Genomic DNA, 19,990 nt, shown 5'->3' on the forward strand with positions numbered 1-19,990 from the left:
CTTCTGTAGCACCACATTTCCAAAGCTTCTATTCTCTTCTTGTCTAAACTATTTATCGTCCACGTTTCACTTCCATACATGGCTACACTCCATACAAATACTTTCAGAAACGACTTCCTGACACTTAAATCTACACTCGATGTTAACAAATTTCTCTTCTTCAGAAACGCTTTCCTTGCCATTGCCAGTCTACATTTTATATCCTCTCTACTTCAACCATCATCAGTTACTTTGCTCCCCAAATAACAAAACTCATTTACTACTTTAAGCCTCTCATTTCCTAATCTAATTCCCGCAGCATCACCCGATTTAATTTGACTACATTCCATTATCCTCGTTTTGCTTCTATTGATGTTCATCTTATATCCTCCTTTCAAGACACTGTCCATTCCGTTCAGCTGCTCTTCCAGGTCTTTTGCTGTCTCTGACAGAATTACAATGTCATCAGCGAACCTCAACGTTTTTATTTCTTCTCCATGGATTTTAATTCCTACTCCAAATTTTTCTTTTGTTTCCTTTACTGCTTGCTCAATATACAGATTGAATAACATCGGGGAGAGGCTACAACCCTGTCTCACTCCTTTCCCAACCACTGCTTCCCTTTCATGCCCCTCGACTCTTATAACTGCCATCTGGTTTCTGTACAAATTGTAAATAGCCTTTCGCTTCCTGTATTTTACCCCTGCCCCCTTTAAAATTTGAAAGAGAGCATTCCAGTCAACATTGTCAAAAGCTTTTTCTAAGTCTACAAATGCTAGAAATGTAGGTTTGCCTTTTTTAAATTTTTCTTCTAAGATAAGTCGTAAGGTCAGTATTGCCTCACGTGTTCCAATATTTCTGCGGAATCCAAACTGATCTTCCCCGAGGCCGGCTTCTATCAGTTTTTCCATTCGTATGTAAAGAACTCTTATTAGTATTTTGCAGCTGTGACTTATTAAACTGATAGTTCGGTAATTTTCACATCTGTTAACACCTGCTTTCTTTGGGATTGGAATCTGAGGGTATTTCACCTGTCTCATACATTTTGCTCACCAGATGGTAGAGTTTTGTCAGGACTGGCTCTCCCAAGGCCGTCAATAGTTCTAACGGAATGTTGTCTACTCCTGGGGCCTTGTTTTGACTCAGGTCTTTCAGTGCACTGTCTAACTCTTCACGCAGTATCGTATCTCCCATTTCGTCTTCATCTACATTCTCTTCCATGTCCATAATATTGTCTTCAAGTACATCACCCCTGTATAGACCCTCTATATACTCCTTCCACCTTTCTGCTTTCCCGTCTTTGCTTAGAACTGGGTTTCCATCTGAGCTCTTGATATTCATACAAGTCGTTCTATTTTCTCCAAAGGTCTCTCTAATTTTGAAACTAGTCTTGTGAATAATAAATACTTCGAAAACATGGCTCTGATGTTCCATTTCCATTGCTTATATTGTCAGCCACTGTGCCACGTCCACAAGAAGGATGGACTTTCACTACTTGAAAATCTGCATCAGTTGCCTAGCTGTGGCAGTCTATTGTCAAAACTAAGGTAGAGTAAAAGTTGGGAAACAGAATGAAAAATGCTCCTATCATAGCGCAAAAAAGGCAAATATGTCCTGAGCAGAATTAGGAATATAACAGAAGGGAACTTATTGGGCAGGGCTTCAACGGCATTTAAATAAAAACATCTTGACATATTTGCACTTTTTTTTGCAAGTTAACACTATGTCCCAGCTCACTGAACTATCTTAGCTGCAAGGTGTTGGCACACCTACATCCTGCAATTTGTTAGCCAAAGTCTGATTCTGTGCAAAATCCAGAAGCTTCGCAACCCATAGTAAACAATATATAATATCATATGGATGAAAAACGTACATGTAATAGCTAAAAAAAAGTTTTTTGGTGGGGATGAAATTTCTGGGGGTGGATTTATTCCTATGGGTGGATGACATAATGTATCATACTTGACACAATGCATTATTTTACATGACATGGGTGCTAATACTAACAAGTAAAAAAGTTTGAATATGTCAAGATGTTTTGATTTAAATGTCTTTGAAGCTGCCAGATAAGTTAAAAAGCTACTTCCCTTCTTTTACATCCCTAACTCTGCCTAGGACATATTCACCTTTTTTGTGCTATGATAGGATTAATGTATTTTGGTAGAAGTGCAGCCTTATTTGACATTTGTTTTTCTCTGTTCTTTCTACCCTATCTGTTAGGTATTGGCCAAAGCAGTTGTTAGCTACACATATTATGTATAATAATTCATACTTATTTAGTAGAATTATATCATTAACATTATCAAAAGTCGTGCATAGACTTTATGCCTTTGACACACGTCCTTGTCAAGAGCACCAAGTACCATTTTTGTTAATTCTACTATGGCTGGTTCTGTACTTCTGTCACTTCAGAAAAATAAACTGTGACACACTTAGAAAGTTGTATGTATTCTTTAAACTACATTTCATAATCAGAGGAAGGCAATGGCAAACCACCTCCACTAGGACCTTGCCTAGTACGGCGATGTGGGTCTCCCGTATCGTTCCCCTATGCTCTGTCATGGAGTATGGGACTTCATCATCATCATATTTCATAATTGATTCTGCTATTTTTGAGAATGATGACAGCAAGGAAATGGGCATGTAGTTTTGTGTCTCCTACATTCGTTGCCTGTTTTAAATACTCTGAAAATTTCCCGATACAGGGTGACAGTTATTGAACTATATGAAAAAAAAAAAAGAAAAATAGTTACAAACTACAGCATCCACACACTTTATTCAACATGTAAATATCACTACAGATGTTCGGATTTAAGTTATGACATGGACAGTATGCCTGCCTTCATTGGTGATGATGTGGCGTAGACGAATAGCGAAATTCTGCATGACCTGCTGAAGTGTCGGAACATTGATGCTGTCGATGACCTCCTGAATGGTGGTTTTCAGCTCAGCAGTGGTTTTGGTGTTATAACTGTACACATTGTCTTTAATATAGCTCCACAAAAAGGAGTTGCCTGTGTTCAGCTCCAGAGAATATGGCGACCAATCGAGGTCCATCCTGGTGTCCTCTGTGTACCCCAGAGCCAGAATGCGGTCTTCAAAGTGCACCTCCAGAACATCAAACACACTCCTGCTTCAATGAGGTGGAGATCCATCTTACATGAACTCTATGTTTTTGAAATCAGGGTCACTTTGGATAATGGGGATGAAATCGTCTTCTAAAAGCTTCACGTACCATTCAGTAGATGCCGTGCTATCGAGGAATATTCCATGGATTATTCCGTGACTGGACATGGCCCACCACACAGTCACCCATTGAGGGTGAAGAGACTTTTCAATTGCAAAATGTGGATTCTCAGTCCCCCAAATGCACCAATTTTGTTTATTGACATACCCATCCAAATGAATGTTGGCTTTGTTGCTAAACCAAACCATGCATGCGCATACTAATTCCCGTCATGCCCCAGGGCCAACTGTGCAGTCTGAGTTTCCTAATGCAAACAGTTCAGAAGTTATGACAATTTTATTTCATGTAGTTCAGTAATTGTCACTCTGCATGAATGACTTAACATTTGTTGGGGAGCTTGTGCACTCTGTACAGACCAAGCTGTTTCAGCTTGTGAGCTCTCTGTTGAGCTGCAGAGCACCCACTATTCCGTGGAGCATTCCCACTGGTTGTTAACAATCAAATGGTATGGCAGCGAGTGGCACGGCAGATAATGAGCCTTTTGATCTACCTTCCGCACCTTATGTGACTGACATCCTAATACTCTGCTGCTATAATAAAGTGTCATGCTACTTCAGAGAAATAGAAAGTTAACAAAATAAATAAAAAATAAATGTTTTAAAAGAAATTTAATATGTTTATTTGGGTTCTGAAATTCGACATTTTCTGTTCGAAACGAGAGCAGAAATACCAGGCATCAAAGTGTTTGCTGTGTTGATTTGGAGAATGCTCTTCATTGTCACATCCTGAAGAAAAGATTGTTCCCTGGTTTTTATTCTTTTCATTGCTGAGAAAGCTGCTCACAACAGTATGAAGATCTAAATATGTGCATGAACTGCGCACCATTCTTTTACAAGTTGAGAAATGTTTTTTGCAGTAATGAATCATACCACCATGACAAATTCCACATGTTGTGGTATCTGTCTTTCAGCAAAGTTGAAGTTTGCAAATCTGTAACTTGTAACTGTCATGATGGTGGAAAATCATCAGGTGAAACTGAGAAAGGAGGGCTGAACAATTTCATTTCTGTATTGAAAGTTGTGACTTACCAGGACCTTGTTTCAAAAGGTGTGGTGAACTGTTTTATCATGGCTTTGTAAGCACTGAAATTGGTATCTTCAGGTTGTTTTAAACACAGTTGAGGAATGTTAAAATTTCATTGCTTATTTACCTCTTAAACAAACAAAACTTTTCTATGAACACTCTAATTTCATCGTGCATGTCAGCTGTTAACTGTTCTTTGCCCTGCAATGACAAATTCAGATTTTTGAGCTGCAGGGTTATGTCAGCTAGGAATGGTAATTTGATATCGATTTTAAATCTTTCAGACAATGCATTTCTTTCCCATTCATTTCAAGAGAGATATTTCCTTGTATGTGTCAAAGAAAGCATCAAGAAATTGATCTACTAAGACACGATGTACCACTCAGATAGTGGTAAAGATTCTATTGTATCCAGATGTGCATTATCAGAATGTTGATTAGGTGGTAGAAATGTACCGAGAGGCTTATGAACGTGTGGAGTAATTTTATTGTTCTGATGGGCAGTGAATTGCCGCACATAAATCTGACAATCTGTTCTTAAACTCAGTCAGATGAAAGATCGTTTGACCAGTTTGGTAGTGCGATGGACCTGTGGATATAATGAAGTGATGCTTTGTTGGTAGAAACCAATAGTCAAAAAAGGGTGTTGATACATCACAGTATATCCATACAGGTGCTGTTGGTTGTGGGATATGCATTGTAGATCGGTAGGTTGTGCTAAAATCTCTTGTAACTCTGGATTGAGTTGTTGTGCTGCTGTTACCGCTTCGTAATCCACAATGCTTGTGATTTCTTGGACTCGAGATAGGGCACCGGCCAGCAGTTTCCTTTCTCTGTTGACATGTTTGATGTTACTTGTGATTTTCCCAATGTAATCTAATTGATGAAGGTGGTGTGTCAATGCTTTGTAACACCTTTGTCAAAACTTGTATGTGAGAGGCTTGTGGTCAGTAACTAGGGTGAATTATTGCCCCTCAAGCACATGTTGAAACTTTTTAATAGTGGAATACATAGCGTGTGGTTCACAATTGTACATAGACCAGTTTTGTTGTGCTGGAGAAAGCTTCTTGCTAAAGAATGCCAATGGCTGCCAGCATTGATTCATCTGTTGTTGCAGTACTGCACCTACTGCTGTCATGAAAGCGTTGACCATAAGGGCAAGAGTAGCTTGCAGGATTGGATGTGCCAACAGGCTGGGGTCTGCGATAGCGAATTTCAGTTTATCAAAAGCTGCTTGTGCTTCGTCAGTTCACTCTCCTTTGTCGCCAGATTTATGTCCCCCTCATAGGAATCCGTTTAAAGACACTGCTAAGAGAGCATGATTCCGAACAAAGTGATAATAAAAATTTGTGACTTCCGGGAATTGATGTAACTTGCATATTGTTGATGGCTGTGGATAATTGACTAATGCCTCGATCTTCTCCTGTGGAGGCTATATTCCATGGGTATTAATTGTGTGGCCCAGGAAGTGCAGCTCTGTTGCTCTGAAAATACACTTCACCAGATTAATGAGGAAGCCATGTAAGTGAAGATGGTCGAAAAGCTAGTGTAAATGTTCTAGATATTCTGTCTCTGAACTGAACATTATTAACACATCATCGATATAATGAAGCAGATGTCAAAGCCGCAAGTCACTTTGTTCATAAATCACTGAATAGTTTGAGTAATTACATAGACCAAATGACTACTGGCGAATTTGAAAAGTCCAAATGGGTACACACAGCCATTTTGGGGATGTCTTCTGGTGTGGCTGGTACTTGGTAGCATGCACACACTTTATCTATTGTAGAGAAGACATGAAGACATATTTATCGTGCAGATTATGCACGAAGTCCTCGATGTGTAGCACAGGGTATCAGTCATGTGTAGTCTTTCTGTTAAGTTCGTGAAAATCACCCCAGGGGTGCCATTCATTAGCTTTCTTTGACACTATAAGAGGTGGCAAAGCCCAGTTGCTGCTAGATGGTCAGCAGATTCCTTGTGTCAGTATGAAGACAAACTTCTGTTTCACTGCTTTGAACTTTTTGGGTTTCAAATGTCGTGGTTGCACATGAGTTGATGGGCCTGGTGTTATCAGTATGGGGTGGACTATATTATGTTGACTGCCTCAGACAAGCATGGCTTGCACTGGCTCAAATGTGGATGACTTGTCTAATTTCTGGAAACAGTGTAACAAGTGTAATGTATGGCAATTCTCCTGTTATTCATATTTCAGCACAGTCACTGTGATGAAATTGACCCTGGCTGCTTAGGCTGGTCGTAATGCCCTGAAGACGATGGTGTCGAACATTTGGGAGCAGCTCAAAAAATGACAAGAGATCTGCTACTAGTATCAGGTGCACTGCATTGGTGACTATGAACTGAAATTCAGATCTGCACCTGAGACTCAGGTTGAGGGCTAATGTTACCCATCCATATGTCTGAATGTTGGAGCTGTTAGCAGGAAACAAATGGTAATCATCACTTCTATGGTGATGCAAGTGGGTAGCCACATAAACCGAGACATCCACTCCGATGTTCCTTTCTTACCTCTGTACCAAACCATCTATGGTACCGGCATAATTTTTTGGTGGATGGCAAGTGACTACAACTTCGTGCTAAGCGATAGGGTCATTGTCATCTGGTACTCCCCTGCAAAGCTGGGACTTGTAAGATCTGCCATCTGTGCTTGAAGCAGTGCAAACATTGCCAAAGTGGTATCATTTGGTTGTGTGCCATCACCATTGTACTTGCAGATAGATACATTTCAATAGTATGGTCAGCCATCTGTGCACGTGCATCCAATTCTCCAGGGCACATTGTGAGTATTTTTTTGTGCATCTGATGGTAGGCGTGACAACCAAATGTTTCTCAGAATGTCATTGCTGACTGCACTATTCACTAATTTTTGCAGACAATGTAGCAGCTGCAAAAATTAGCAGCTGGAACAACTTCCCTAATCTCGCAGTTTCTGACAGTAACATGTGCATAGTCAGTACATTTTTAAATGTGTATGCCTCTGTGTGTCTGGTAGCATGACTAGAATGTCCTGCAACTGTATTTCTTTATTGTAATTCTCTAGCAGTTTCGTTATATTAGTCTGGTGACTAGTTTGTACATATAAATCTATATAGATACTCCACAAGCCACTGTATGGTGTGTGGCAGAGGGTACCAAGAACCACTTCTAGTCACTCCCTCCCCTGTTCCACTCAAAAACAGAGCAAGGGAAAAATGACTGTCTATATGCCTCTCTTTGGGCCCTAATTTCTCATTTCTTATCTTCTCGGCCCTTATGTGCAATGTATATTGGTGGCAATAGAATCATTCACCAGTCAGGTTTAAATGCTTATTCTCTAAATTTTCTCAATAATGTTCCTTGAAAAGAATGTTGCCTTCCCTCCAGGGATTCCCATTTGAGTTCCTGAAGCATCTCCATAACACTTAAATGTTGTTCGAACATACCACTAACAAATCTAGCAACCTGCCTCTGAATTGCTCCATTGTCTTCCTTCAGACCAACCTGGTACAGATCCCAAACCTCGAGCAGTACTCAAGAATAGGCCACACCAGCATCCTATATCCCATCTCCTTTACATGTGAACCACACTTCCCTAAAATTCTCCCAATAAACCAAAGTTGACCATTCGCTTTCCCTACCATAGTTCTCACATGCTCATTCCATTGCATTACACCTTGCAACATTAAGCCTAGATATTTAAACAGTTGACTGTGACAAGCAGGAAATTACTAATACTGCATCTGAACATTACAGATTTGCCCTTCCTACCCATCTCTATTAACTTACATTTTTCCTCGCTTAGAGCTAACTACTATTTGTCACACCAATTAGAAACTTTGTCTAAGTCATGTTGTATCTTCCTACAGTCACTCAACTTCGACACCTTGCCATACATCACAGCGTCATCAGCAAACAACCACAGATTGCTGTCCACTCTGTCCACCAAATCATTTAAGTATGCAGAGAACAACAGTGGGCCTATCACACTTTCCTGCGGCACTCCTAGGGTTACCCTTCTCTCTGATGAACACACGTTGTTGAGGACAACATACTGGGTTCTATTATGTAAGAAGTCTTTGAGCTACATGTGTATCTGTGAACTTACACCATACACTTGTACCTTTGTTAACAGCCAGCAATGATGCAACGTGTCAGATGCTTTCCAGAAATCTAGAAATATGGAATCAGCCTGTTGCCCTTCATCAATAGTTCACAGTATATCATGTGAGAAAATGACAAGCCGAGTTTCACATGAACGATGCTTTCTAAAACCATGCTGATTCGTAGACATAAGGTTCCCTGTCTCAAGAAAGTTTATTATATTCAAACTGAAAATGTGTTTAAGGATTCTGCAGCTACTACCAAGTTAATTTTCAAGTCAGGCTTATTAAAACTGCTCTAATAGTGCTTGATTAGTCGACAGTCAGTTCACATATAGGTAATACACACATGATAGATAGTCACATGGCATTGTGGGGCGGTGGGTGGAATAATTGTTAATGTTCCTATTCTTTATTTAATGCTGTTGTTTGCCGTTCTCAACACTGGCTCTCTAACTACAATATTGGCAACCAGAAAGTGATTAGCAAAACGTGAAGCCTGTAATTAGAATTCCTAGTGCCCACTTCATCTGAGAAATACATTTATAGCTACAGCTTATAGCTCTGAGGAATTAGGAGATTGTCTGGGATTCATAATCAAAAACCATTCTCTCTAAAATGTTCACTATATTCTGAAAGTCACAGACCAAAAAGAATCCACACAATCCAACTACCAGAGCAGTTCAGAGTCTAATGCGCTGATGCCACTATAACTGTTCAAATTAAATGTTTAAGTGAATGCTCGCCATAATTTGATGATAATGTTCATCAAACGCCACACTAAATAATGGTAGAATGTCTGTTCTGCGGCGGCATGTGAAAATACGACATACGCAAACTGAAGATAGATCATTAAAGTCATCCCAGAACTAACACTTCACTTGAAAACGATTTCATGGTTACACGTATCCCAAGTAACTTATTACGGTATCCGAGGCTGTTTATAGCAATGATACCGACGCTACGCGACGCGACTCCCGGCCGATGAAGCTTTCAATTGAATTGTGCAATCAGCACACAAGTAAGTAACCATAATAAAAGTCTGATGTGGCTAAGTCAAATATTTTGGGCGAGAGAATTAGTTTAATTACACTACACACAGTAGACGAGCTCTGAACTTGCTCTTCGGAGATACGCTATAGCTATAGTTTTATAGTTATTCTGTTGAAACTTCTCACATTTTTATGATTATAGCGGATCTCCCTTCTACTTAAATTTAAACATCCTAGCTTTATTTATTCGCCTACTTAATCTATCTTGCTTCCTTAATTCCTAAGACAAAAACCAGAAAATCATGAATTTCAACTAAAATTTTAATTTGTGAGATCCAGAATACTGTTTCTACTGAATTATTACGCAAAAGGAATCTAAATATAAATTTTTAAGTTTCTAGCTCTTTTCTGTTGTGCCAATGATTTTTACAGAAAAAAATCCAAATTTCGAAAATGGTTTAAGTTATTGAACTGATATCCAACACATTGATTTTGTATTACTCCTGACATGCTAGAAACGTTTCCGGTTATTTACTTCATTTTAAAGTATTGTGCAATATTTATGACATCAGAGCTAGTTACAGCGAACTAGGCTGGTACACAAAGGAAAGACTGATGTGAATTTTATAAGGCGTGAGTATGCTGCTTCCCTACAGCATGTCAACCAATTTCACAATGTGGATGTGTTGATGAAGTGCAGTTGAACTAGACTTCATATTGGAAATACACAGTAACTGTATTTGATCCTGTCAGTGTAATATGTGCTAGCACAAAAAGGCTCTGCAACTGCATGAACCAAAGCACCAGATTTCATTGGCAGAGTGGAGGTGGCTCCACTGCAATGTGGCTGACTACTGTGTTTGCTGGCTTCTCATCTGCGGTTGGTGGTGCTGCCATTGGTAAAGTCTAGCATTCTATATAATTCATGTAGGAAATTGGTGCATAGCCATTACATGTTCATATCACAGCATGTGGGATTTATGCACACACTGTAGCCAATGCTTTTGCTTAAACTCATCTGGCAGCACAGATGAGTCTTGATCATGTCACGTGGCATAGTTGTTTCTTACTAATCACATTGTAACTGGTGTAGTTATGATCATGTCAGGGTCACAAATAAATGTTTCCAATGTTTAAGAAGTATAGCATACAGAAATGTGAATAAACAACATCTCTGTTTACAACATATCAACCAAGGAAAACCAAAGAATAAACCTAACGCCATATAACATGTGTTACAGCATCTCTGACTTAGAACACTTTGTATCATGATAATTTTTCACTATGTGCGCTGTCACTTCAAAAGTTTCCTAACAAAATGTTTAAAGGGCTTTAATTCTTTAAAATCTGAGTCCTTACTGATACCCTGTTAGTTAAGATATTGACCTCCTCTGTAGAGTATCTATGTGTACTAATGGTTACATCTGACTTCCCAAAAAATACAAGACTTCTAGAAAAAGCACAAAGTGAGTTTGGTTTTGTGTTTTTTTTCCAAGATTACATGTAACTTTGTTTCTTGAAAGTGTACATGTTAACAGCTAATTATGGCAGACATGTTAAACATGGACTAAATACAGGCTCAACAGTCTTCTTGCTACTGCTCTTGTAATCGAAACAGAACTAGACTATAGACAGTTATACTGGAACCTTGTCCCCTATAGCTATAGCACTTGTGGCTTAATTTGAAAATATTTGGTTAAAATTTGGGACCAATTCCCTATGTTGACTTGAAACTGTATTACATATGAATTGGTTTGAGCATAGGCTCCTTTATTTCATATTTTGTATGTAAGTTTTTGTCAGATCATTGGATGTGATTTCCATTTCATCAATTTACATATCCACAATATTACTTGTTACAAACATAAATGTGGAGAACATCTTTGTATATGGATATAGATGGTAGCCCATGGTTGTCACAGTATCATCCTTTGAAGACTGTAAATTGTATGTAGTTTTTATGATCATAGCAGAGGGACTGAGATCCACTCAGATGAATTTGGCTCAACATTAATGAAATAATGCAGTCCTGGTAAATTTATTTGAAGCATTCATAGGATAATGATAGTTGCAAGTATAATCATTTTGATACCTCTTTCACTTTCAAATTTTGAATTCTTACAGAAATGAGGAAAGGTGTAACTTGAATGGATTATTTCATGTTGTGATCATTCATTGGTTCTTTTTTTCTTTTGTTCAGCATTAATACAGCATTCTGTTGTAATGATCTTTTTTCTTTTTTCAAATTTGTTCATTGTTGTTTCTCAGCTGGTGGTAGTGGTAATTTTCCTTGTGAGTGTCCTATTTTGTTCTATTTCAACCAAAAAATCCTTTTATGTATTTTGGGTATTAGACCAAAGGTCTTTAAATATGTCTGCTTGTGTCTGTATATGTGTGGATGGATATGTGTGTGTGTGTGTGTGTGTGTGTGTGTGTGTGTGTGCGAGTGTATACCCGTCCTTTTTTCCCCCTAAGGTAAGTCTTTCCGCTCCCGGGATTGGAATGACTCCTTACCCTCTCCCTTAAAACCCAAATCCTTTCGTCTTTCCCTCTCCTTCCCTCTTTCCTGACGAGGCAACAGTTTGTTGCGAAAGCTTGAATTTTGTGTGTATGTTTGTGTTTGTTTGTGTGTCTGTCGACCTGCCAGCACTTTCATTTGGTAAGTCACATCATCTTTGTTTATATATATATATATATATATAACAGAGGGAAACATTCCACGTGGAAAAAATATATCTAAAAAGAAAGATGATGAGACTTACCAAACAAAAGCGCTGGCAGGTCGATAGACACACAAACAAACACAAATATACACACAAAATTCAAGCTTTCGCAACAAACTGTTGCCTCATCAGGAAAGAGGGAAGGAGAGGGAAAGACGAAAGGATGTGGGTTTTAAGGGAGAGGGTAAGGAGTCATTCCAATCCCGGGAGCGGAAAGACTTACCTTAGGGGGAAAAAAGGACAGGTATACACTCGCACACACACACATATCCATCCACACATACAGACACAAGCAGACATATATATATATATATATATATATATATATATATATATATATATATATATATATATAGACTTAATAAGTAGTGCACAAACAAAATATTAAATATTTATTCATTGATTAAACAGTTATTGAAGTCACATGTTTGTTTTGTCCATTAGATGAATACTTTATCTTCAAATATATTGAATTCTTTTGTGACAGGAATTGGCTGTCCAGTTTTCATCATTCCGTGGATGGTTCTACATGAACTGGATATTTTAAAGGACAGAAGAGATGTAACAAAGAGCAAGATGACAGCAGTACGAGCTCAGAAGGCCATTACATTCCTGCACAAATGTTTTTCAACCAAACATCCCCGAGTCATAGGTAACTCTATTGTCTCAGCCTACATCTACATATACCTATACACATACATACGCCACAAGCCACTGTACTGTGCATGGTGGAGGGTACCCTGCACCTCTACTAGTTGTTTCCTTTCCTGCTCCACTTGCAAATAGAGCAACAGAAAAACAACTATCTATATGCCTCTCTATGAGCTCTAACTTCTCTTCTTATTCTCATGATCCTTGTGCAAAATGTATGTTTGTAGCAGTAGAATCTTTCTGCAGTCAATTTCAAATGCTGGTTCTCCAAATTTTCTTAATAGTGTTCCTTGAAAAGAATGTTGCCTTCCCCCCAGGTACTCCCATACGAGTTCCCACAGCATCATGCTTGCATGCTGTTCTAACCTACCAGTAACAAATCTTGCAACCCGCCTCTGAATTGCTTTGATGTATTCCTTTAATCCAACATGGTGCAGATCCCAAACACTCGAGCAGTACTCAAGAGCAGGTCCCATTACTGTCCTATATATGGCCTCCTGGAACCACTCTTTCACAAAAGTCTCCCAATTCATCTTCCCTACCACAATCCTCACATGCTCATTCCATCTCATATCACTTTGTAACAGTATGGCTAGATATTTGAATGGCATGGCTGTGTCAAGCAAGACACTATATTGCTGTATCTGGACATTATGGGTTTGTTTTTCCTACTCATCTGCATTAACTTACGTTTTTCTACACTTAGACCTAGCTGCCATTCATCACACAAACTAGAAATTTTGTTTAAGTCATCGACTTTTGTTTTGCTATCTTCCATTGCCATCCCAGATTGGTTAACAAGTGACTGGATGGAAACCTTAGACCCTCTTAGTGATTTTACGTAGAGCCAGAATTTTCTTGGGCTCTTGGCCAGACCTTTGCTAAGGTAAGGTGGTGGTGGTAGTTGTATGCTTCATGCATACCGTATTTACTCGAATCTAAGCCGTACTCGAATCTAAGCCGCACCTGAAAAATGAGGCTCGAAATCAAGGAAAAAAAATTTTCCCGAATCTAAGCCGCACCTGAAATTTGAGACTCGAAATTCAAGGGGAGAGAAAAGTTTTAGGTCCCACCTCCAAATTGAAACAAAGTTCGTCTAATTTTAATATGAGACACAATATAGGTCGAATGAATGACGATACAGCTGCAGTAGTTTGGTTCGAGTCGTAAGCTTAGCAGTTAAGGTTTACCAGGTAGCCATTGCTATGCGTCAGGCGCTCCGTCCGTATTTATACGGGTACCCTTCCTTTTCACGTGCTTCGTCTGGTTTGAATTGATTGCTTATTTTTCTTTGATCTGATAAGCGCCGTTTTCTTTGTTATAGGTGTTTACGTCACTCTAAGCTGAAAATGCATTACTGTACTGTGTCATGCATTGTTTGTCGCATTCTGCTTGTGCGTGTTTACGGCCTGTCGCCGCTCGCGGGATGACCTGCTTTTGTGCGCGCTACCGCCGCTTACAAATAAAAAATAGAGAGGAATCGTCTCATTAGTGAAACATTTGTTGTTACTTACACTATTGCTTTCTTTGATAATGATCAACAAGAACCAAATAATAGACTGCGTATGATAGATGATGTTCTGAACGAAATTTTAACGAAAATTTTTCTCCGTTTGAAAATCTTTGCAGGCGGCTTTTTAGTTCATTACATTCTGCACAGAAATTAGAGTCATCTTAGATTTAAAAATCTAGTCAATTGCCGTGCTTCATTTCTGACTATCACTATTAGGCATAAGAATAATATGAATATAAACATTACATGATATGTATATTCTTCCGCGTTTGCTGTTGTCTCACTCTAGTTTCGTAGTTTATTAGGCAGGCAGGATTTAAATGAGATAGTAGCAAACACGAAACAATACATGGCAAAATGTTTATATTCGTATTATTCTTATGGTGAAGAGAATACTGCATGTGATTCACAATTCATAAAAGTTCCTATTAGCAACCATCTCTTCTCACAGGTAGGAAAAAATTCAGAACGCAGAGTAGGCCATATTGACAAACATCCCAAACAGTCTTGCCAGTCGCATTTTTGTAGTACATTGAAATGCAGCTACATTCGAAGATGAACAATACGGAATTTGTATTTACTTCATTGGATAATGTACCAAAATGCAGTGGTCGAAACTGGGCGGGCGGAGGAAAAAGGCTCGTCTTCAACCTTTTTTTTAAATTTATTTACTGACGCAGAGATTTTGGTGCCAGTATTTATCTTTGTGCCTACAAATCATGCCTTTGTAGCGCTACATATATTCGACGGCAGAAGTTAGTTGTGGCGGCACCCACCAACATTTTTCAGAACTCCCGCTTGCTTTGCACTCGATTCTAAGCCGCAGGCAGTATTTTGGATTACAAAAACCGGAAAAAAAGTGCGGCTTAGATTCGAGTAAATACGGTAGATCTTTTACTGATGCACAAATCTCTACTAGCCTTTGCCTGTCTTCATTTGTGTGTTCTCTTTTGGAGTGAGGGTGCAACAGCCTTTTGTTTCCTCAGCATTTTGTGAATTTCATTGTTAAACCATAGAGGTCTTTTCCATCCTTAATCCAGTTATTAGGCCCATAGTTCTCCAGAGTATGACTGGATGGAAGCCTTAGACCACTTAGCGATTTTACATAGGACCCGGACTTTCTTGGGTACTTGGTCAGATCTTGTGCTAAGGTATGATGGTTGTAGTTGTATGCTTCGTGCATAGGTCTGTTTTCTGTTGCACAAATCTCTACTAACCATTGCCTGTCTTAATTTGCACATTCTTTTTTGAAGGGAGAATGCAATAGCTTTTGTTTCCTCAGCATTTTGTGATTTTTTTTTTTTTGCTAAACCTTGGAGAGTGGTTTCCATCCTCAATCCCTGTACTGGGCACATACTTTTGCAGAGTATGATTGGATCGAAATCTTAGACTGCTTAGCGATTGTACATAGGACCAGAATTTTCTTATATTCTTGGCCAGATCTTTCACTAAGGTATAGTGGTGGAGGTAGTTTTAGGCTTCACACATAGATATTTTTACAGACGCACGAATCTCTTCTAACCTTTGCCTGTCTTCATTTCCATGCTCTCTTTTGCACTGAGAGCGCAACAGCATTTGTTTCCTCAGTATTTTGTGACTTTTGTTGTTAAATGTTGGTGTGTTTTTTCCATCCTCAATCCACTTGCTAGGCACATACTTCTCCAGAGTCTGTTTAAACTTTGCTCATAATTCCAATCCATCAATCATTCTGGAACTAAATGATGTCAGTTGAATGTCTAAGTGAGATGCTAACAACTGCTTAGCGATTCTTTCTAGCAGAAACACTATACTAGTCTTCTTAACTGATTTATTAACTTTTGTAACCACACTCACTGTGATGACGTCATGATTATAATCCCCGTCTGTATACTGATGCTGTCGATAAGGTCCAGCTCATCTGTAGCTACAGAGTTTTTGTTAGTATAGTGTGTTTGTAGCTATGCATATTTCCATTGCGTGTGGGCTACCGAACTAGCTACTCATGACAGTTTTTGGGAAACATGTACAAAAGATCTACTTCGTTTCGGAGGTCTTCATTGACGTTATGTAGGACAGCATTAAAGGTATGTGTGTTGCAAATTATTGTACACTTTCTGACAAATTTGAGGGCAAATGACTGGGAAACACAGGGAAGTCTAAGTACCTTTTTAGGCTAAATCAGTATCCAGTCATCCTACATTGATTGAAATTAAGCTTAATTAAAATTTCAGACAGGCAGGTACTAGAGATGTAAAAATATCACAAGATTTTCATAACAGTACAGTGAAAAATAATGTTAGTATTTCACAAGATTCACATAAAAGCACAGTAAAACATAATGTTAATATATTGCATCAGAATATCGGGGGATCAAAAAACAGAGTAGATGAGCTTCTTGTTTGTATAGAAGATTTAGAAACTGAGGGTGGAATAGATGTAATATGCCTGTCTGAACATCTTATAGTCACAGGTATGGAAATGGTAAATGTAGGTGATATAAGCTTTCAGCACATGTAAGTAGAGACACTATGGAGAGAGGAGGAGTTGCCATATATGTTAAAATCAGTCATAGTGTGAAAAAAATTCGGAAACTAAAAAATTTTGCATAGAAGCATGTGCATGTGATCTTAAACTAAATAAAGGCACTTTTATAATTGTAGCCATGTATAAGTCCCCATTGGGAAATTTTCAACTACTTTTGAAGAACTTGGAGTCTTTGTTGTGCTACCTTTCAGACAAAGGAAAGAAAATTATTGTTTGTGGGAATTTCAATGTAGATTTTCTGAAAGAGACAGATAGAAAGCTTGATCTTGAAGTATTACTTGGTTCTTTCAATTTGACATCAGTTATTGATTTTCCTATTCAGGTGGTACAGGAAAGCAGCACACTGATAAATAACGTTTTCATAGACCAAGATAAATTTAATAAAATAAAAACTTTACCTGTTAAGAATGGTCTGTCTGATCATGATGCACAGCTAGTTACAGTATATGATATAGCTGCATACAGTAATGCAAAACAGTCCTCCAAAATAGTGCATTCCGTTAATGATTTAACACTAAAATTTTAAGGAAAGCTTGCAACAGTTAGACTGGGATGAGGTGTACAGGGAACATGATGCTAATTTAAAATTTAACCTAATTCATGACACCTTTGTGAGCATTTTTGAAAACAGTTTCCCTAAGAAACCAGTGAAATATAATTGTAAGAAACCATGTAAAAAGCCATGGCTTACTAAAGGGATAAAAATATCTTGTACACAGAAAAGGGAAGTGTATCTTATGGAGTAATGATTCCGAAACAGTGAAACATTATAAAAACTACTGCACTGTATTTAGAAAAGTTATTAAAAAGTCCAGAAGTACATGTATTATGTCTGAGATTAGCACATCTGATAATAAAATTGAAACAAATTGGAATATTGTGAAAAGGGAAACAGGGCAACCGAGAGCACAGGAAGACTGTATTTCTATCAAACACAATGAAAAGTTTGTTAACAAGAAGTAAGAAGTAGAAAATATTTTTAATAACCAATTTTTAATTGTTGTAGAGAAAATAGGTTCCAGCTATTCATTAGAAAATGCAAGGCAGTATATGGAAGAGGCAGTACCTACGCAATTTGATAAAATTGAAATTCAACCCACCTCTCCTACTGAAATCAGGAAAATAATAAATTCACTCAAAAGTAAAAGCTCACATGGAATTGATGGCATTTCCAACAGAGTACTAAAAGCTTGTTCCCAACAAATAAATAGGATTTTCAGCCACATATGTAGTAGCTCACTGAAACAGGGAATTTTTACAGATAGACTGAAATATGCTATTGTTAAACCATTGCATAAAAAAGGGGATAGATTTGATGCTAACAACTACCCCCCCAATCTCACTTCTGGCAGCTTTATCCGAAAGTCTTGAAAATGTAGTGTATTCAAGAGTAGCATCACATATTTGTAAAATTGAAGTACTAACAAAATGTCAGTTTTGTTTTCAGAAAGGCTTTTCAACAGAAAATGCTATATATACTTTCACTGATCAAACATTAAATGCAGTGAATAACCGAACATCACCCATTGGGATATTTTGTGGTCTCTTAAAGGCTTTTGATTGTGTGAATCATGAAATTCTTCTTGATAAGCTTAAGTATTGTGGTATGAGTGGGACATTGCACAAATGGTTTAATTCATACTTAACTGGAAGAATGCAGAAGGTTGAAATTAACAGTACATATAGTCTACAAAAATCAGCAGAGTCCTCTAACTGGGGAAGTATCAGTCTTGGGTCCCTTATTGTTCTTAATATATATTAACGACTTGCCACTCTGTTCATTTTGCTGATGATACAGGTATAGTAGTCACACCCAAGAAGCAAGAATCAGCTGAGGAAATTGCAAATAATGTCTTTCAGAAAATTATTAAGTGGTTCTCTGCAAACGGACTCTCACTAAATTTTAAGAAAACACAGTTTATACAATTCTGTACAGTAAATGGCACAACACCACTGATAAATATAGACTATGAATGGAAGTCCGTTGCTAAGGTAGAATACTCAGAATTTCTGGGTGTGTGCATTGATGAGAAATTGAATTGGAACAAACACATCGATGATCTGCTGAAACGGTTAGGTTCAGCTGCTTATGCTATTAGGGTTATTGCAAATTTTGGTGATAAACAAATCAGTAAATTAGCCTACTATGCCTATTTTCATTCACTTCTTTCATATGGCATCGTATTTTGGGGCAATTTGTCATTAAGAGAGAAAGTATTCATTGCACAAAAGCGTGTAACCAGAATAATAGCTGGAGCCCACTCAAGATCACCTTGCAGACATTTATTTAAGGAACTTGGGATATTCACAGTACCTTTGCAATACATATATTCACTTATGAAATTTGTCATTAATAACCCAGCCCAATTCAAAAATAACAGCGAAGTGCATAGCTACAACACTAGAAGAAAGGATGATATCCACTATTCTAGGTTAAATCTCACTTTGGCACAGAAAGGGGTGAATTATGCTGTCACAAAAATCCTTGGTCATTTGCCAAATAGTATTAAAAGTCTGACAGATAGGCAACCAACATTTAAAAGCAAATTAAAAGAATTTCTGAATCACAATTCCTTCTATTCAATAAATGAATTCTGAGATATGGAGTAGTAACAGAAAAAAAAATTGATTATTTTGTGTAAAGAAAACTTATGTTAAAGTGACACATTCCACATCATTACGAAATGTTGTATTCATGATCTATGGAACAAGGATTAATGTATGTATGTATGTACGTACATATGTATGTATATGTACATTAGGTGAATTTGCATTTCCAAACCATGACTTGACAGAGAATTATCCTTCCTCAACTAGAGACATACATGATGAATAATTTTTATTACTCCAGATATGATTTTTCTATCAAAACACCTTTAGCATGAAGCAAGTTTCATTCACGGCCAATACAAAGTATAGGAGATTTTTAGACTGGAGAATGATTGCTGCTTCAACTGTACTCTCCACAAATTGTGACTGAAATTGTGCATTTAACAGGCAAGTTGGTGAGCAATTCTTGATAGTGTTCCTCCCACTCAATACATCACCATCTCCTCAAAATTTGCTATGTTGACACGTTTTCAGTTAGCACTGTGATCATTTCTTTATATCTTGATTGAGCCAGTCCTTCAAACTTTTAATAAGTCATTTGGCTATCCAGTCACCTATATCATACCTAGTGCATGACGGTGTCCTAGTCTGCTTTTGTACAGAATTTGTGAGCTATTCTTCTCCACCAGT

The 19,990-nt window shown here is 38.0% G+C and overlaps 1 protein-coding gene across 1 annotated transcript in view; it reads left to right on the forward strand.

The window, feature by feature from the left end:
* LOC126259681 (transcriptional protein SWT1) overlaps nt 1-19,990 on the forward strand; it is a 260,925-nt gene that overhangs the window by 104,890 nt on the left and 136,045 nt on the right. The window contains exon 10 of the mRNA XM_049956640.1: nt 12,551-12,715. Within this exon, the coding sequence (XP_049812597.1) occupies nt 12,551-12,715 (165 nt within the window). The remainder of the gene's footprint in view (nt 1-12,550; nt 12,716-19,990) is intronic.

Source organism: Schistocerca nitens, chromosome 5, assembly GCF_023898315.1.
Source record: "Schistocerca nitens isolate TAMUIC-IGC-003100 chromosome 5, iqSchNite1.1, whole genome shotgun sequence".
NCBI classification, from domain to species: domain Eukaryota; kingdom Metazoa; phylum Arthropoda; class Insecta; order Orthoptera; family Acrididae; genus Schistocerca; species Schistocerca nitens.